Genomic DNA, 21,130 nt, shown 5'->3' on the forward strand with positions numbered 1-21,130 from the left:
GCGAGAGAGCGGGGGCAGGCGCGAGAGAGCGGGGGCGGGCGAGAGAGATGGCGGTGGGCGGGCGAGAGAGGGAGAGCAGGGATGGGCGAGAGAGGGAGAGCGGTGGTGGGCGAGAGAGGACGGGCGAGAGAGAGAGAGGGGGCGGGCGAGAGAGGGAGAGCAGGTCGTGCGAGTCTGAGAGAGCGGGGTAGGGGAGAGAGAGAGAGCGCTGTAGGGCGAGAGAGAGAGAGCGGGTAGGGCGAGAGAGAGAGCGGGGAAGTGAGAGAGCGGGGCGGGCGAGAGAGAGTGGCGGCGGGCGAGAGAGGGTGAGCGGGGCGTGCGAGACAGATTGAGCGGGAGCGGGCGAGAAAGAATGGGGGGCAAGCGCGAGAGCGGAGTCGAGTGAGAGAGAGAGAGAGAGCAAAGGCGAGCGAGTGTGGGGCGGGCCAATGAATTTTAATGAGAATTCTTCTCCAACATAAACCAAAAGAACAAAGAACAAAGAACAAAGAAATGTACAGCACAGGAACAGGCCCTTCGGCCCTCCAAGCCCGTGCCGACCATACTGCCCGACTAAACTACAATCTTCTACACTTCCTGGGTCCGTATCCTTCTATTCCCATCCTATTCATATATTTGTCAAGATGCCCCTTAAATGTCCCTATCGTCCCTGCTTCCACTACCTCCTCCGGTAGTGAGTTCCAGGCACCCACTACCCTCTGCGTAAAAAACTTGCCTCGTACATCTACTCTAAACTTTGCCCCTCTCACCTTAAACCTATGCCCCCTAGTAATTGACCCCTCTACCCCGGGGAAAAGCCTCTGACTATCCACTCTGTCTATGCCCCTCATAATTTTGTATACCTCTATCAGGTCGACCCTCAACCTCCTTCGTTCCAGTGAGAACAAACCGAGTTTATTCAATCGCTCCTCATAGCTTATGCCCTCCATACCAGGCAACATTCTGGTAAATCTCTTCTGCACCCTCTCTAAAGCCTCCACATCCTTCTGGTAGTGTGGCGACCAGAATTGAACACTATACTCCAAGTGTGGCCTAACTAAGGTTCTAATAATTAACATTTGCTTCATGCAATTGCTTAAAACATTGCTTTACAAACCATTGAAATGAAGTGAAAATCGCTTATTGTCACAAGTCAGGCTTCAAATGAAGTTACTGTGAAAAGCCCCTAGTCGCCACATTCCGGCACCTGTTTGGGGAGGCTGGTACAGGAATTGAACCGTGCTGCTGGCATGCCTTAGTCTGCTTTCAAAGCCAGCGATTTAGCCCTGTGCTAAACCAGCCCCAAAAGGAAAGATAATTTATATCTCCTGAACTGGTAACATAGGTCCTCAGCTATTTAATATTTTTGTTGATTATAGAGGCCCAGATCTTCCCGTCACCAGATGATTATGGAGATCGGACGTATGACCCGTGATGCATGTTGGGACTGGGCGGAAGTGCTGACGTCCATCCTTCCATTCATTCATCTGCTCACCTATTCAGTAATATTAACATTGGAACTTTGAACATTAACTGTATGGCAGCAGTTGCCATAAATGGGCAGCGATAGAGCTCTCCAATGGATGCTGCAGGTCACATTTCTGACAAAGCCCGGCTCAAAAGACTCGACAAGAAACATGGAACAGCGTTAGGGTGTGGGCAAGTTTGAGCGGAGCAGCAATTTGACAATGACAAACTGACAAATCCAGGTAATTGACTCAGTATTTATGCACAAGTCAACTCCCACCCATAATACTTTCTATCAGAATCAAAAGCGAAGAGAAAAATGCAACATTAAAACCATCCTTCAGATTCATTCTAAATGATCCACTAGGTTACCTTCGGGGGGGAGGGAAATAACTTTTGTTTCAGCAATTCTTCATGCCGTCTATCTTTACGTAATCATGGTTTGTAAAAGTATGTATGGTTAAATGATCACAAGTGTACCAATTACAGGATTTTTGTTACATTTATATATTTCCAAAGCAGTGCACAGGATTCCAATTAAGAAAGTTATCTGGCACACTCATGGATTCAGCTACACAAGTCTATGACAATAACATTTATTGAAAAACAGTGCTTCCTTGGACAATCTAAGTACCACGGAGCTGTAATTCATCTCTAATAGCTTTATTTTCCACTGAAGGAAGATAGGTGCTTGAACAAAACAAAAACGCAGCAATTTACCAATGCATGTAATTCTGAAAGACAATGCAGTATTTTATGATGAAACAAAGAACAGTGTAAAGTACAATTGCCAGTGAAAACAAATGGTTAGGCACCTCCAGATGAGCTGATTAGTCCTCTTCAAATCAAAGTATAATGGAAGAAGAAAATGTATTCACGTCATACTCACCAGTCGGTTTTCATCAAAGACTTCAAACAGCAGCCTATGATTCTGGGGATTGACCTGAAATTTAAACAATTAATGTTATAGCTGGGCCCATATTAAATAGTTATCAATTACTTCAACCTGCTGTTCTGTTATCAACATGAACTTAAATGTTGACATCTTCAGACAGGAATAGTGAATGCTACTTGTTCAAAATTCAGTCTGAGACTATTTGCACATTTTTCTCCTTGGAGAATATTCTTCAGGTGCCTGAAATAGATGCCCAACAGTAATAAATCCAGTTACAAGTTAGCTATTTCACCTCTCAGACCACCAGCGCCAGCCACAATGACCTGGATTTTGAGGTCAGTGGCAAACTGATGGTGCTTGCTACTGACCTCATAAGAGATGGCACCACCTTAAGAAACTTAAGGCAGATGTAGTTATGTTACAGGAGACGGATTTGAAACTGATAGACCAGGTTAGACTACGCAAAGGATGGGTGGGGCAGGTGTTTCATTCGGGGCTAGATGCGAAAAACATGGGGGTGGCTATACTAGTGGGGAAGCGGGTAATGTTTGAGGCAAAGTCTATAGTGGCGGATAGTGGGGGCAGATACGTGATGGTGAGTGGCAAATTACAGGGGGAGGCGGTGGTCTTAGTGAACGTATATGCCCCAAACTGGGATGATGCCAACTTTATGAGGCGCATGTTAGGACGTATCCCGGACCTAGAGGTGGGGAAGTTGGTAATGGGTGGAGATTTTAACACGGTGCTGGAACCAGGGCTGGACAGATCGAGGTCCAGGACTGGAAGGAGGCCGGTAGCAGCCAAGGTGATTGAAGACTTTATGGAGCAGATGGGAGGAGTAGACCCATGGAGATTTAGCAGACCTAGGAGTAAGGAGTTTTCGTTTTTCTCCTATGTCCACGAATAGACTTTTTTGTTTTGGGAAGGGCGTTGATCCTGAAGGTGAGGGGGACGGAGTATACGGCTATAGCTATTTCGGATCACACTCCACACTGGGTGGACTTGGAGATAGGGGAGGAAAAAGAACGGCGTCCACCCTGGAGAATGGACATGGGACTAATGGCGGATGAGGGGGTGTGTCTAAGGGTGAGGGGGTGTATTGAAAAGTACTTGGAACTCAATGATAATGGGGAGGTCCAGGTGGGAGTGGTCTGGGAGGCGCTGAAGGCAGTGGTTAGAGGGGAGCTGATATCAATCAGGACACATAAAGGAAAGCAGGAGAGTAGGGAACGGGAGCGGTTGCTGCAAGTACTTCTGAGGGTGGACAGGCAATATGCGGAGGCACCGGAGGAGGGACTGTACAGGGAAAGGCAAAGGCTACACGTAGAATTTGATTTGCTGACAACGGGTACTGCAGAGGCACAGTGGAGGAAGGCACAGGGTGTACAGTACGAATATGGGGAGAAGGCGAGCAGGTTGCTGGCCCACCAATTGAGGAAAAGGGGAGCAGCGAGGGAAATAGGGGGAGTGAGGGCTGAGGAGGGAGAGATGGAGCGGGGAGCGGAGAGAGTGAATGGAGTGTTCAAGGCATTCTATGAAAGATTATATGAAGCTCAGCCCTCGGATGGGAAGGAGAGAATGATGTGTTTTCTGGACCAGCTGGAATTTCCTAAGGTGGAGGAGCAGGAGAGGGTGGGACTGGGAGCACAGATCGAAATGGAGGAAGTAGTGAAAGGAATTAGGAGCATGCAGGCGGGGAAGGCCCCAGGACCGGATGGATTCCCAGTTGAATTTTACAGGAAATATGTGGACTCGCTCGCCCCGCTACTGATGAGAACCTTTAATGAGGCGAGGGAAAGGGGACAGCTGCCCCCGGCTATGTCAGAGGCAACGATATCGCTTCTCCTAAAGAAGGAAAAAGACCCGCTGCAATGCGGGTCCTATAGGCCTATTTCTCTCCTGAACGTAGACGCTAAGATTCTGGCCAAGGTAATGGCAATGAGGATAGAGGATTGTGTCCCGGGGGTGGTCCATGAGGACCAAACTGGGTTTGTGAAGGGGAGACAGCTGAATACGAATATACGGAGGCTGCTAGGGGTAATGGTGATGTCCCCACCAGAGGGGGAAGCGGAGATAGTGGTGGCGATGGATGCCGAGAAAGCATTTGATAGAGTGGAGTGGGATTATTTGTGGGAGGTGTTGAGGAGATTTGGCTTTGGAGATGAGTATATTAGATGGGTACAGCTGCTGTATAGGGCCCCGATGGCGAGCGTGGTCACGAATAGACGGGGGTCTGCGTATTTTCGGCTCCATAGAGGGACGAGGCAGGGATGTCCTCTGTCCCCATTATTGTTTGCACTGGCGATTGAGCCCCTGGCAATAGCATTGAGGGGTTCCAGGAAGTGGAGGGGAGTACTCAGGGGAGGAGAAGAACACCGGGTATCTCTGTATGCGGACGATTTGCTGTTGTATGTGGCGGACCTGGCGGAGGGGATGCCAGAGATAATGCGGATACTTGGGGAGTTTGGAGAATTTTCAGGATATAAACTGAACATGGGGAAAAGTGAGTTGTTTGTGGTGCATCCAGGGGAGCCGAGCAGAGAAATAGAGGACTTACCGCTGAGGAAGGGAACAAGGGACTTTCGCTACTTGGGGATCCAGATAGCCAAGAATTGGGGTACATTGCATAGGTTAAATTTAACGCGGTTGGTGGAACAGATGGAGGAGGACTTCAAGGGATGGGACATGGTATCCCTGTCACTGGCAGGGAGGGTGCAGGCGGTTAAAATGGTGGTCCTCCCGAGATTCCTCTTTGTGTTTCAGTGCCTCCCGGTGGTGATCACGAAGGCTTTTTTCACAAGGATTGAGAAGAGTATCATGAGTTTTGTGTGGGCCGGGAAGACCCCGAGAATGAGGAAGGGATTTTTGCAGCGTAGTAGGGATAGGGGGGGGCTGGCACTACCGAGCCTAAGTGAGTACTACTGGGCCGCCAATATCTCAATGGTATGTAAGTGGATGGGAGAAGAGGTGGGAGCGGCGTGGAAGAGATTGGAGAGGGCGTCCTGCAGGGGGACTAGCCTACAAGCTATGGTGACGGCGCCGTTGCCGTTCTCACCGAAGAAATACACCACAAGCCCGGTGGTGGTGGCTACTCTGAAAATTTGGGGGCAGTGGAGGCGGCATAGGGGAAAGACGGGAGCCTCGATGTGGTCCCCGATAAGAAATAACCATAGGTTTGCTCCGGGGAGAATGGATGGGGGATTTGGAACATGGCAAAGAGCAGGAATAACACAATTGAGAGATCTGTTTGTAGATGGGACGTTTGCAAGTCTGGGAGTGCTGACCGAAAAATATGGGTTGCCCCAAGGGAATGCATTCCGGTATATGCAACTGAGGGCTTTTGCGAGGCAACAGGTGAGGGAATTCCCGCAGCTCCCGACGCAGGAGGTGCAGGACAGAGTGATCACAAAGACATGGGTGGGGGACGGTAAGGTATCAGACATATATAGGGAAATGAGGGACGAGGGGGAGATTATGGTAGATGAGCTGAAAGGGAAATGGGAAGAAGAGCTGGGGGAGGAGATTGAGGAGGGGCTGTGGGCTGATGCCCTAAGTAGGGTAAACTCATCGTCCTCGTGTGCCAGGCTAAGCCTGATACAATTTAAGGTGTTACACAGGGCGCATATGACTGGAGCACGGGTCAGTAAATTTTTTGGAGTAGAGGATAGATGTGCGAGATGCTCGAGAAGCCCAGCAAATCACACCCACATGTTCTGGTCATGTCCAGCACTACAGGGGTTTTGGGTGGGGGTGACAAAGGTGCTTTCGAAGGTGGTGGGGGTCCAGGTCGAACCAAGCTGGGGGTTGGCTATATTCAGGGTTGCAGAAGAGCCGGGAGTGCAGGAGGCGAAAGAGGCTGATGTTTTGGCCTTTGCGTCCCTAGTAGCCCGGCGCAGGATACTGTTGATGTGGAAGGAACCCAAGCTCCCGGGTGTGGAGACCTGGATAAATGACATGGCAGGGTTTATAAAGCTGGAACGGATTAAGTTCGACCTAAGGGGATCGGCTCAGGGGTTCACCAGGCGGTGGCAACCGTTCGTCGAATACCTCACCGAAAGATAGAGGGAATGGAAAAGAAGAAGACAGCAGCAGCAACCCAGGGGGGGGGGGGGGGGGGGGGGGGGGGGGGGGAGGAACCAGAAGGACTCTGAGGGATGTTAGTGTATAAGTATAATATGTATAGGTTGTTGTTATAGGTAATTGTATACTGGACTGCTGAATTGTATTTTTGGAGAGTATTTATTTGGGACAAGGCAGTTGCCATTTAGTTTTGTTTTTTAATTTTGATGTTGTTTATATATTATTTATTTCTTGTTTAAAAAACTGGCCATTGTTATTTATATTGTTATATTACTGTGTAAAAGATACACAATGTACTGTTATGGTTGGCCAAAAATTTTGAATAAAATATATATTTTTTTTAAATAAGAGATGGCACAAAGATCTTGCAAGCTCTGCAGTGTGAATTTGATCTTTCACTATGCTAATTTAGCTCTAGACCCAACTATCGGAGAACACTGATGCCCATAGATAGTGAAGTCATCAAGTGGACTAAGCAGCCAATCGCATCGAAGAACTCACATAGGCAGCAAAGCAGGAAGCAACAAGCAGGTTTGTGGTTGATCTTTTAAAATGTTAAAAGAAAGACAAAATTAAGATTGGGATGTACAGAAGGAAAGATGGTGCAGAAATATCATAAGCGAACGTTAAAAATGCAACTTTATTTTTAAAATCTATACAGTTTCAAATCATGGAACGCAAGAAATTGACTTACCACAAATACAAAATTAGTTTTCAGTATCAGGGAAATTGTTCAGCAATAATTACTTTGCTATTAGAAACTGAACTGCATATAACATTCAACAAGGAAAAACCTTTATAAGAGATTTTGCAGCAAAGATTAATAACTGTAAAGGACTTCAGCAATACATCCTATGGAGGAGCAGGGAATCACTGACAGCAACCTCAGGGTTTCAACATTTAACTGTACAATATATCAGAATATTTGAAGCCAGTAAGTGCTGTCAGTTTCAGAGAGTAATGAGGGCAAATGTCGACACTATTGCCACCATTACACAGTTGTAAAGTCTGGGCCAATATTTCGACTCAGCAGTTAACAGCACAGCTGTTGATGATGATGCCAGGTGTTTGGATCTTTGGTGCTCAGGAGAAAGGGAGTTCACCCAAAATATTTTCACGTTTCTTCTCATTCTTCAGGTGTTGATGGACCCAAAGGAAAGATGAGAAAAAATAGAAATTGATTGATTGATTTGTTGTCACATGTACCCAAGTGTAGTGAAAAGTATTTTCTGCGGCCAAGGGAACATATACAGACAAAACGAATAATCAACAGAGTACAATGACAAATGGTATATCGACAAATAATGATTGGTTACAGTGCGGAACAAGGGCCAAATACATGAGTAAGAGCAGCACAGGGCATCGTGAATAGTGTTCTTACAGGGAACAGATCAGTCCGAGGGAGAGTCGTTAAGGCACGGTAGCACAGTGGTTCGCACTGTTGCTTCACAGCGCCAGGGTCCCAGGTTGAATTCCAAGCTTAGGTCACTGTCTGTGTGGAGTCTGCGCGTTCTCCCCGTGTCTGCGTGCGTTTTCTCCGGGTGCTCCGGTTTCTTCCCACAAATCCCCCAAAACACGCTGTTAGGTAATTTCTGAATACCCCCTCCGTGTACCTGAACAGGCATCGGAATGTGGCGACTAGGGGCTTTTCACGGTATCATTGCAGAGTTAATGTAAGCCTACTTGCGACAATAAAGATTATATTATATTATAGGAGTCTAGTAGCTGTGGGGAAGGAGCTGTTCCTATGTCTGGATGTGTGGGTCTTTAGACTTCTGTACCTTCTGCCTGATGGAAGGGTCTGGAAGAGGGCAAAGTCTGGGTGGGAGGGGTCTCTGACAAGACTGTCTACCTTCCTGAGGCAGCGGGAGGTGTAAACAGACTGAGGGGGAGGACATAAATCCTGCAGATTCAAGTCTTGAAATCAGATGTTCAGGTCTTAATTGTTGACTTTCATCGCACCCTAATGGCAGCGATAGGAATTTTTGTCAAGTACCAAGAGAAGAGTCAGGAACATCCAGCCTACTCTTTTCTCTTCAGCGTGTGTAAGTTTCAGAACTTACATTCCTCTGCAGCATGATTCAAAGGGAAATTTGGCAGACTAATTGGATTGTAATGATACCTATATATACAGGGAATAATATATTTCTTATCCTTGATCCACTTTACAGGATTGGCAGACCCACTGTTTTTTGTCAGTGTTTTCAAGCCTATCTCTCTCAGACTTCAGCCTCTCCTTGCCAAATTCTCACCTCTGTCCTTGGGTGAGCTTCTCATTATCCCACTGTCTTAATTATTTGCAGGCTCTTCAACGTATTTTGAAATTGTCATCTGCAAATTTCCCAATCATGCCTCCTACATTTAAGTCTAAATCATTAATATATAAAACAAACATCAAGAGCCCTAACACTGAGCCTTGTGGAACACCACTGGAAACTGTTCTCCATTCACAAAAAACATCCATTGACCATTACCCTTTGTTTCCTGTCACTCTAGACAATTTTGCATCCAATTCCGTTTATAGCCACCAATTCCATCCCTCTCACTGCGAACTGTCTGAAGAGGAATCAGACTGTTGATAAACTTAATGTCAGATGAGCTTCTGACTACTTATCTGCACCATCACCAAGCCTGAAAATTGCCAAGCTGTCAGGCCCTGAAAGATGTTTTCTACTTCAATGGGATTGCCTCGCATTCTTCCAAACGCTAGAGAACATAAACCCAGTCTCCTCAATCTCTCCTCAAAGGACCAAACCGCTGTGCCAGGGATCAGTCTGATGCACCTTCATTGTACTCCCAATGGCAAGTATATCCTTCCTTAGGCAAGGAGATCAAAACTGCACACAATACTACAGTTGTGTTCTCAACAAGTCTCCATGAAATTGCAGCAAGACCTCTTTACTCCTATACTCAAATACACTTACAGTAAAGGGCAACATTTTTAATTGCTTGGTGCACCTGCATGTTAGCGTTTAATGACTTATGAAGTTGGACTTCCTAACCTCATCATTTGAGAAATAATGCATATCGCTTTTTCCTATCTGGGACAAGTTTTCAGCTAACTTTCCCCCTCCTAATGTAGTGCAGTTTCTGAACACAGCCTCCAGCTCAATAACTCTTGAGCCCAGGTTCCTCCAGCTACAAACTCTTGCCTTTAATCACAGGTCCCCACAAGCTCCCACATTCTGCAGCCGCCACACATCATCTGCCCTGCTATCTTCACAACGTTTATTGAATTACTTTGCTGATTAAACGTAATTAATCTTTCTCGTCCTGCCTGAGGAAGTAATTTTTCATTCAAAAAGGGAGCCAAAGGTGGGAAGGCAGCCCCTGCAAGTAGGACAACAATTTAGCAATTTTAAAAAAAATATTTTTAAAAAGTTTCTTGAGCCTACCTTGTATGAGCTTCAGGCCACTTCAAGCTTTGGCAGTGACCACCACTTTCCTGGACATGTTTGAGACCAGATTCACAACAAATTCGACGGGGAAAATCCTACCCTTTAAGTCAGGTAATCAAAAGCTTGGGCAAAGAGGTAGGTTTTAAGGAATGGCTTCAGGGAGACAAAGTGGAGGTGGGTTGGCAGGGTTCTTCAGAGCTTTGGACCTACGCAACTCAAGGCATGGCCAACAATGATGGAGTAATTTAAACTGGGGATTTTAAAAATTCATTCATGGCATGAGGGCATCACTGGCGAGGCCAGCATTTATTGCCTGTCCAAATTGTCCTCAAGAAGGTGGTGGTGGTGAGATGCCTTATTGAAAAGCTGCAGTCCATGTGATGTTGGTACACCACAGTGCAGTTAGGTAGTTCTAGGATTTCAACATGGCAACAGAGAAGAAACGGTGGTATATTTCCAAATCAGGGTGGTGAGTGGTTTAGAGGGAAACATCCAGATGGTGGTGGTCCCAAGTGTCTACTACCTTTGTCCTTCTAGGTGGTAGTATTCATGAGTTTGGAAGATGCTGTCGATGGAGCCCCAGTCAGTTCCTGCAGTGCATTTTGTAGATGGTATAAACTGTTGCCACTCTCTGGTAGTGGGGCGAGTGAAATTTGTGGGTGGGATGTCAAGTGCATTGCTTTGTCCTGAAGGGCCTAGACAGGAAAGGCTTATTTTCCCCATGTCTGCGTGGGTTTCCTCCAGGGTGCTCCGGTTTCCTCCCACAGTCCAAAGATGTGCAGGTCAGATGGGTTGGCCATGCTAAATTGCCCCTTAGTGTCCACCCCTTAGGTGGGGTTATTGGGTTACGGGGATCGGGTGGAGGCAAAGGTATAAGCTCTTTCCAAGGGCTGGTGCAGACTCGAAGCGCCGAATGGCCGCCTTCTGCACTATAAATTCTATGATTCTATGAAATTGAGAGGCTAGTTTGTTTTTTCAGCTGATGCAGACACGATGGGCTGAATGGCCTCTTTCTGCACCATAATCTTTCTATAATGAGAGTGAAGGAGAATGGTTTATAATAAGACTGTTAGTACTTACCCTGAAAAGAAATTCTTCATTCCATTTTGGATTTAATGTCTGCAAAAGATAATTATAGTTTTACTTCTGGATTTAACAGAAATGAATACAACTAACTTTAATACTTTGGTCAGCTCTGTACCAAGCATGGCATTTTGTACCCTCTATATTCAAGAACTATAATATGCAACACATCAACTTGTTTTGGACACCGTTTTTCTTTCTTCAATTATTGATTAATATGAAGTCACCTTTACTTAATTTCAAACTTCAATCACGCTTAGAATAAATGGGCCGTTCAGTATCAATTTGTTTTAGTCCAACAGGCCAGTGTTTGCAAATTATATAACAGCAGAAAAATAAATACTAGACAGATCTCTGTGCTACGAGATGTAAAAAGTGCTTTCTGTCGAGTGAAAATGTAACTTAAACAGAGAACTCGATCAAACACAGCACCACAAGGCAAAATATGTCTAGGAAATAAAGCCAAGAGAACCAACACAGAAGGGCAAGAAGCAATGACTCTTGTGCCTTATTTGGCATTCTTGAGGGGCTCATCAAGACACTCAGCATTGGATCACTGTAAGCAATGGCACCAATTACCCCAACTTACAATATTGATGACCTTCCAGCCCAAGCTAACCTTGCCCCATTTCCTGCCCTTGCAACTCATCCCTCCACTACCTATGGACTCTGCTACTGGAACAATTTCATAATACTTCTCATTCCAAAATAATCACTCACTGTGAACAAAGCCCTTGACATCCATGAATATCATGGCCTTGACAGAAACCTGGCTGAGGCGTGATGATAACTTACGTCAGTGTGATGTTTTTCATGAAATCACCTCTGGCCTCTCCCACTCCTTTGGTACTTTCTCCTCCTTTGAGCATCTCGTCTTGTTCCACCCAGGAAAAATTTATTCTCTGAGTTCCAAGATTCGCTCTCCCCCCAGAGAGTGGTAGAGGCAGGGTTATTTAATATTTTCAAGGCAGAGGTGGACAGGTTTTTGAATAATAAGGGAATTAAGTGGTACCGGAGGTAAGTGAAATTGGGGAAAAGGGCCTCTTTCCATGTTGTAATACTCTATGACTCTACGATCTCCACCTTGACCTAACCTCCAACAAAAGCATGGCTATATCTCATCCTGGCTGAAGCCTTAATGTCCAAGCAACTTGGACAGATGTGGTGGACAACTGGTCAAGTCATTCACTGCAAAATCTGGCTGTTCACCCTGGAATGCAAATTCAGCCACCAGTTTCTTTTCTCTATTGCAAACCATTGTCATAAATCCCCTTCCCCATCTCCCCAACACTTACTTACAGCAATAAGTGCAAGGAGCTCATGTACCTCTTTCCTGTCATTAAGATTGAGACCATCCAATCAGCTGCCTCTGCCACTTCTCTCCCTTCCACTTGTCCACCTTGCCCTCAACCTTTCTGGGGCTTCTCTCTGTGTCGACAGTTTCCCTCAGTGTAAAGCACAGTGTTTGAAGGACTAAGTGTTTCATAAACAGAGCGCTAAAGTGGGGAACTTGGTGCTGAAAGAAAAGGAGGTCCTGTTTTTTATTTTCAAATATTAAAGCAAAACATGAGGATGCTCGAAATCGGAAATAAAAACAGAAAATGCTGGAAAGCCTCAGCTTTCTATGGAGTGAGAAACAGCGAACCTTCCGATTAAAGGTCGTCAAGTGCTGCCTGACCTGCCGAGGATTTCCAGCATTCTGTTTTTGTTTTACCTCCAGTAACCTTCATTCATCACAAAGCTAAGAAACTTACCTAACAATTATTTTCCTTGACTAAATTGGTAACTAACTAGCTAATCAAATAAATAATTAAAGACTAGATTGATATGGTGTGCCATACTGCAGCATTTGGGAGTTTGTGGAAAGCACTGCAATCTCAGACAGCCATAGCCACAGCAAGTGTCTGCAGCTCGAGGGACTTCAACCCAAAAGTTGTTGAGCTGGAGTCCATGCTGCAGACACTGCAGAGCATTAGGGAGGAAAAAGAACTACTTTGTTTAAAGAGGTAGGCACACACCTTAGATGAAGCAGAACTTTAGAGTTGACCAGTGGTCAGGGACAGGACGTTGTGACAAGTCAGTTAGGTGTGGTGCTCCGGCATGCAATGATTGCGCTTCCATTCTTGGCTTTGATCAACAGGTACAAAGTACCTGCTACCTGTGTAGTTGACAACAAGAACGGTAGGGTAGATAGGTAAACTGCAACACAGCAATATGATGATGCAACGCATTCATGTGAAAGGAATGTTGTGATAGGAGACAATGTCATCAGGGGATAGTTACCGTTCTCTGCAGCTGTGACTAGGAGTTCTCATGATTTTATTATTGGAACATAGGACTCAGCATGAATACATCATTTGGTCCTTCAAGCCTGCTCCACCATTTAATAAGGGGGGCACGGTAGCACAGGTGCTTCACAGCTCCAGGGTCCCAGATTCGATTCCAGACTTGGGTCACTGTCTGGGCGGAGTCTGCACATTCTCTCAGTGTCTGCGTGGGTTTCCTTCGGGTGTTCCGATTTCCTCCCACAGTCTAAAGATGTGCAGGTTAGATGGATTGGCCATGCTAAATTCCCCTTTAGTGTCCAAAAAGGTTAGGTGGAGTTACGGGGATAGGGTGGAGATGTGGGCTTGGGTGGGGTGCTCTTTCCAAGGGCCGGGGCAGACTCGATGGGCCAAAAGGCCTCCTGCTGCAGTGTAAATTCTATGATACTATGAACTAGATTGATCTGGCTGTCATCTCAACTCCGCTTTCTTGCCTGCCCCCAAAACCCTCAACTCCCTTGAGGGAGTCTATCAAAAATCTAACTTACTCAGCTTTGAATAAATCCAATCACCCAGCATCCACTATTTTCTGGGGAATAAAGTTTCACTGAATAACGACCCTCAGAAAGAAAAGATTTCTCCATCTCCACCTTAAAAGGCAGACCCCTTATTTTTTAAATAGTGTACCCTTGTTCTAGTCTCGCCAACAAGAGGAAACATCCTGCTGACGTCCGCCCCAACCAAGTGCAATATAAATACTGTGGCTACCTGAGCAGGTCAAAGGCTAGGAATCCTGCAGCGGGTAACTCACCTCCTGGCTGCCCAGTTCACCAGCAGCAAGGCACAAGTCAGGAGTGTAATGGAATGAGTGCAGCCCCAACAACGTCCAAGAAGCTTGATACCATTCAAGACAAAACAGTTCACTTGATAGGCACCCCATCCACAAACATTCACTCCCTTCACCACGACACACAGTGGCAGCGGTGTGCACCATCTGCAAGATGTATTACAGGACCTCACCAAGGCTCTTGAGGCAACACCTTCAAAACTCATGGCTTCTACTATCTAGAAGGCAGCAGACACATGGGAACACCACCACCTGGAAGTGTCCCTCCAAGCCTCACACCATCTTAACTTGGAAATATATCACCGTTCCTTCACTGTCGCTGGGTCAAAATCCTGGAACTCCCTCTCTATCAGTACTGTGGGTGTACCTACACCTCAGGGACTGCAGCAGTTCAAGAAGGTAGCTCACCACCACTTTCTGAAGGGCAATTAGTGATGGGCAATAAATGTTGGCCTAGCCAGCATCACCCACATCCCATGAATGAATAATTTTTGAAACCTAGAAATTGTGTTCTGCTCGGAGCTCGGAGAGTTAGGATCCAAAATAAAAACAGACTTAGTCCATCTTTACTCTATAGTTTTCTGAGATCACAGAAAAAAAACTTATTTTAACCGCAGAGACTGAAAGCCCAGACTATTATAAAAGGTGAGTGAACTTGATTACACAGGTGCAGCAAAGTGTTGACTCTGCTTGATTGACATGCCTATGAAGATGCATCTTTCTCTCATCTCTTTTGTCAACGTCGCAATGTTTTACTGTTAAGAGATGTCAAGTGGCTAAAGTTTCTGTTATTAGTACTTTAATAGCCTGTTTGATTGACACCTTTGTAGGCTTGTCAAAGCCAGAGAGAGGGAGAGAGGCAGAGCAGGAAAGACGGAGAAGACAGTGACAGTGGCAGAGTGAGGGAAGCAAAGACAGTGGCAGAGGCAACTAGTCCTGCACCTGGAGTAGGATAAATGCTGGCCCTGCCAGTCACCAAGTTGAACATGGGTTGGAGCTCACGCTCAGATTAGAGACATCAAATTTGTGGGGATTGAAATTAAATGGAAAATTCATCTAACTTTGCTAGAGGGAAGAGTCTCCACTTGCTCCCTTACCATGAAAGTCAGTTCTTGTATCTGGCATTGTCTAGCTTGGAAAAGAAAAGAAAGGAAGCAAGCTCTTGAGCTAAGAATCACTTTAGACTAATTCCTCCAGAATAAGGTGCCCACTTAAGAGAGTGTGAAATACAACTGTTAGATTGGAGATTTTCATGTTATCAGTTAAATGGGGGAAGTTGTTAATATTGCTTCAAATTAGTTTGTTACAGTAAATGTCTGAAATCTTGTGTGATGCCTTCAGTTAGACACCAGGGGTGCGATTTTAGCCATCCCGTTGCACCTGGTGCTGATCTTGTTGTTGTGGAACATCGTGGGAGAGGCCCAAATCGGACTTTGCACCGGGCGCAAAACCTCATTGAGAGTTACTCAATGCAATCTGCATCACATCCTTGGTGGGTGTGATCCAGATGGCTCATTTAACGATGCATGGCCTATTTGAGGCCTCATTTTCTCAGCACCCTGGAGTCACTGGCCACCTCTGCGGTAAGATCTCAACTGGGCACCGATCAGTACTGGTCTCCATAAGTGGAGACTAGGCTTGATGACCACTCCAGGGGTCTCGGAGACCCTTGGAGTGCCTTGGGTGGTCGAGGGGAGGCAGTACCCTGGCACTCCCCCTGGCAGTGCCAAACTGTCACCGAGCAGTAACAATCTGGCACCAGCAGGGTGCCAGGGGCACTGCTCAGGTGCCAGTCTGGCACTGCCAGGGTGCCACATTGGCACTGCCAAGGGCCAGGGCCTGGGGAGGGGGGGGGGGGGGGGGAAGAAGAGGAAGAAATGAGGTGAAGGGTATATGAAGGGGCATCATGCAGTATTTCTTTTGGGGGGGGGGGGGGGGGGGAGGGGGGGGTGACACCCATGACTGCAGGGTGTGATAATGTCCAAAGGTGTAGGGTGTGAAGGACCCCAAGCTCATTTAGAGATTGAGGCACCCTTTCAAAATGGTACCCTAATCTCTGAGGAGCCAGTCTTGTCGGCAAGTTCAGCTCTCCACTGCTGAAACATTTCTAAGTGGGCCGGACAGGGAAAGACTCCCCATGGTCCCACAAAAGGCCAAGTGTGGGTGAATCCAGGTCTGGATCTCACCAAAGCTCCGACAGGAAACGCCCGCCAAACTCACCCAAAATTGACACTTAAGTCATCTTTTTTGGAGGATCATGCCCCAAGAGTTTAAAATTAGGTTTAAAAGGTCTAGACAGAAATCTTAACAGTCAATTCTTTGCACTCCGAGCACAAGTACAAAAAACATCGAGAAACTTACCTTTTTGATTGTTTTTGTCTGAATCAAAGCGAGCTCTCGGTTCTCATCAGCCACATACAAGGACAATTTCACGTAAGGATCACTGAAAAAGTGAAAAATATCAAAGGTAAAACTAATGCATTAGCTTCAACTTTATGTGCACCTTTCTATACTCTATGCCACAATCAATAACTATAGCAAAGAAGGCAGGTAACCTACTTACTGGATCTTCTGTGAAATCTATTAGCTGCACAGGACTGCTTGACCAGCCTTCCTCAATGTCTACTCAACAGTGTGGCAAGTCTTGGAAATCAGGAAAGGACCCTTACACCTATCCCACCTCTCAGGAATTTGCTGTTATTCGGGGGGAAAAGAGCCAATAATGGCTGCTTGCTGAGCAGAGCTATTTTGCAGTCCGCCAGATTTTAAAGTAACTTTTGCATAGTTGAAAGTACATCCAACTAGCTGCTCACATGCACCACAAATAGAATAATTCATAATGCACACCAAGTGAAGTTTATTTCAGAACAAATTAACATTTGGTTGGAATGTACTCGTTTCCAATGAATCCAAACCAATTATAGAAATATATCTCATGCTTATTATGCATGTCACCAGCTTTATATGAATTAAATTTGTTCTCCGGTTCGTTACTGAGTAAAAGCATCCCACAGGGAATCATGTAACTTCGACATGGCCCATGTTCTACCACCATCGATACTGAATTAGCTGCCCTGAAGCAGGATAGCAGTAGACATAATAAAGCCCGGAGCTTTCAAAGCTAGCGGATTTTTTTAAAAATGTTTTTAATCAACCGCAGCTCACCATTTTGCGCTGGGCACTGCAGTCAAGCAGACTCCACTACACCAACGTAAAGTTGATAGGATTGTGAAGAAGGCCTATGGAGTGTTGGCCTTTATTGTTAGAGGGATTGAGTTCCGGAGTCGGGAGGTCATGTTGCAGCTGTACAGAACTCTGGTACGGCCGCGTTTGGAGTATTGCGTACAGTTCTGGTCACCGCATTATAGGAAGGACGTGGAGGCTTTGGAGCGGGTGCAGAGGAGATTTACCAGGATGTTGCCTGGTATGGAGGGAAAATCTTATGAGGAAAGGCTGATGGACTTGAGGTTGTTTTCGTTGGAGAGAAGAAGGTTAAGAGGAGACTTAATAGAGGCATACAAAATGATCAGGGGGTTGGATAGGGTGGACAGTGAGAGCCTTCTCCCGCGGATGGATATGGCTGGCATGAGGGGACATAGCCTTAAACTGAGGGGTAATAGATATAGGACAGAGGTCAGAGGTAGGTTCTTTACGCAAAGAGTAGTGAGGCCGTGGAATGTCCTACCTGCTACAGTAGTGAACTCGCCAACATTGAGGGCATTTAAAAGTTTATTGGATAAACATATGGATGATAATGGCATAGTGTAGGTTAGATGGCTTTTGTTTCGGTGCAACATCGTGGGCCGAAGGGCCTGTACTGCGCTGTATTGTTCTATGTTCTATGTTTAACCCATCCTCACTCGCCCATCACTGAAATTTTAACTGACATACCAATATTCTCCAATTCAGTCATTTCAATTTTTTGTCATCAGCTTAAATTATCTGCTTGCCTACTTACAGCTAACGCCCTTGACAGAGTCTACAACCAACTAAAACCTATCCATTGGAACCATCTCCCTGATTGGAAATTTTCTCAAAATCTCTCTGCTCAACATAGGTTCAGTAGACCTTGAATCGCTTCCTCCCTAGATGTCAGGTGCCCTGATGCTAAAGGGTATCTGTAAAAAGTATGCCTCCGATGCCAGTGAAAGCAAAATTGACGATGTTCACTGTGCAGGCTAAAATGAAACGACACTAGTGTGACTCATTGCCCTCGAGGGGAAAAAAGACAAAATTGAATGGGGGAAAGAGGGGAGGGGCAGGGAATAGAGTGAGAAGAAAGTAACTTTCAGGTAGAGCACTGCTCTATTTATAAGCCTCCTAAAGCAGTGTGTTCTAACTTTTGTTACTTGGATTTTGTGCTGGGATACAGAAAACTCATTTCTGCATGCACATCATTTGGTATAAACAAACGACCGAGAGGCTGACAAATGCAACAGTGAAGAGAATAAAAAGAATCACCAAAGAAAGGATCGGATTGGATTGGATTGGTTTATTGTCACGTGTACCGAGGTACAGTGAAAAGTATTTTTCTGCGAGCAGCTCAACAGATCATTAAGTACATGAGAAGAAAAGGGAATAAAAGAAAATACATAATAGGCAACACAACATATACAATGTAACTACATAAGCACTGGCATCGAATGAAGCATACAGGGTGTAGTGTTAATGAAGTCAGTCCATAAGAGGGTCATTTAGGAGTCTGTGACAGCGGGGAAGAAGCAGTTTTTGAGTCTGTTCGTGCGTGTTCTCAGACTTCTGTATCTCCTGCCCGATGGAAGAAGTTGGAAGAGTGAGTAAGCCGGGTGGGAGGGATCTTTGATTATACTGCCCGCTTTCCCCAGGCAGCGGGAGGTGTAGATGGAGTCAATGGATGGGAGGCAGGTTCGTGTGATGGACTGGGCGGTGTTCACGACTCTCTGAAGTTTCTTGCGGTCCTGGGCCGAGCAGTTGCCATACCAGGCTGTGATTATTATCAGGAGTGACAGGAATGTTATTAGAAAGTTGAAACAATGCAGAAAAACCTCCAGCAAGAACACCAGAACGTCTCATGCCCTATCCGAATTAATCTTGCCCAGTTGATTCACCTCCTGATCTATCAACCTTATTCTCACAAAACTGCTGTTCCTTCCTTACCACCCCATTAGTATATATTGAATGACTCCTTCTCATCCCCGAGCATACCCCTTCTCTTTTACATTTGTGATTACCCTCCATTCAAAATCCCCATCCTTTACCATTTCTCTTTGCAAACTACTTCCCCACCTCAAACCTCCCTTTCTTCTCCAAAGTTGTTTCCATGCTGCTTCTTCCCAGATCCTTTACCACCAGCCCTGCAATTCAAAGCCTAAGCCTCTCTCCAATCAGATTTCCACCCCGGCCAGAGCATTAAACCAACATTTTATCAGTCACAAATAACCGGTCAGGCCATATTACTCCAAGTCCTTCTATGCCAGGCTGCAGAGCCTTCAATACTTCACCATATTGTCCTTCTCCTCAATTATCCTACTGTACATGACTGCCCTCTCCTGGTTTATCATTTACCCAGTCATAACCAGAGAAATATCTGCAATGGCTTCTCTTTTCACTAATGCACCATTAACTCTGGAGACTCTGAAGGATCTATCTTTGTCTCCCTCTAATTTTTCATCCACACGCTGCCCTTTGGCCGATATCATTGGAAAATGTGCCATATTTCACGCAAGTACAACAGCACTCCGTTTTATCTCACAACCACCTCTCTCAACCCAACAATTTGTCATTCAGTATTTTCAATATCCAATATTGGCCGAGCAGAAATTGTCTCCAATATTGGGAAAACAAAACCATTGGCCCCAGCCACAAACTCCATTCCATCCCCATCAATTCCATACCTCTCCCCCAGGCCACTGTCTGAGACTGAGTCAGAATGTTCAGAAATTCTGTCTCCTATACGGTTGTGATCAGAGTTTTTGGCCTGATATTCTTCCCATTACCAAGACAGCCGGTTTCCTCCTCTATAACATCGCCCATCTCTTTCCCCGTTTGTCCACCTGCTGTCAAAATCTTTGTCCATGTTTTAATTACCTCCAGACTGGACTACTTCAATGCTTCTCCACCAAGCATTTAGTCACACAGATCCTGATGACTTGCTGCAAATTCCATGCAATAATGTTGCTGCTTACATGACTAGAGTGTAATGCAGAATAATGCCAAAAGCACAGGTCTATTCGCCATACTGGCTGTGAGAGTTTATGAAGGCCTGCCTCCTCTCCTTGCCCCAAGTTTGTGCAACGATGCCGCCTCAATCTACATTTAACAAATTGTTTCTCCCTAATGGAAAGAGATGGCTATGGTTCTTTGTGAACTATGGCTGAACACTGATATAAAGTACTCTGGTGGCATTTTACCACACTAAAGACATTAAAAATGTAATTTATCATTTTATTCTATATTGATAGCTGTCAGAAATAGTACAGAGACGCCTTAGACAAGTTATTAAAAAGTTTCAATTCTTGAAACATAACTAATCTAGGCCAATTACGTATGATGAGCAGAACACATTACATTTTACAGTCTAGGTAGAAATGTTCATATCACATTCATCCACAATACTGCATCTCTGCCCATGAAATAGTATAGTTTTGTGTTAATAACTTTTCCTCGAAAAATTGATGGGATGCAACAAGACTGGTTCCGCACTTAAAAAAACACGTTAAGTTTATTTGCATCATCATAAAGGCTGACGTACCATAAATTCCATTCGTCAAAATATCTGACTTCAAAATTTGGATGAATATTTCAAAGAATAAACTTTATTAACTTCATTAAATAAGCCTATAAGAAAAACACAATCACGGCCATCTGAAAAGTGATCAAGAACTCAGTTATATGTACAACAGGTTAACAACATAATTATTCATAACTTTTAATTACAACAGGAATATCTTTGAAACTCACCAAATGGTCAGAGGGAAGACAGGTTTCTCAGCACTGTCCACCGGGCAGCTATATTCTGTAAGGTAAGAGGGGATGGAGGCTAGGCCAGTTGCATGCTCCTCCTGTAGGATGTGGGTGGTGAGGGATACCTCCGGTGTCCCCGCTGACTATACCTGCGGGAAGTGCACCCAACTCCAGC

General features: G+C 45.4%; 1 protein-coding gene across 1 annotated transcript in view; it reads right to left on the reverse strand.

The window, feature by feature from the left end:
* The window catches only part of nedd4l (NEDD4 like E3 ubiquitin protein ligase), a 635,409-nt gene that overhangs the window by 347,125 nt on the left and 267,154 nt on the right, over positions 1 to 21,130 (reverse strand). The window contains exons 3-5 of the mRNA XM_072497353.1: positions 16,375 to 16,456; positions 10,900 to 10,938; positions 2,336 to 2,389 (exon numbers count right to left, since the gene is read on the reverse strand). Coding sequence (XP_072353454.1) covers positions 2,336 to 2,389; positions 10,900 to 10,938; positions 16,375 to 16,456 — 175 coding nt within the window. The remainder of the gene's footprint in view (positions 1 to 2,335; positions 2,390 to 10,899; positions 10,939 to 16,374; positions 16,457 to 21,130) is intronic.

The sequence above is a fragment of the Scyliorhinus torazame genome, chromosome 3, assembly GCF_047496885.1.
Source record: "Scyliorhinus torazame isolate Kashiwa2021f chromosome 3, sScyTor2.1, whole genome shotgun sequence".
Lineage (NCBI taxonomy): Eukaryota > Metazoa > Chordata > Chondrichthyes > Carcharhiniformes > Scyliorhinidae > Scyliorhinus > Scyliorhinus torazame.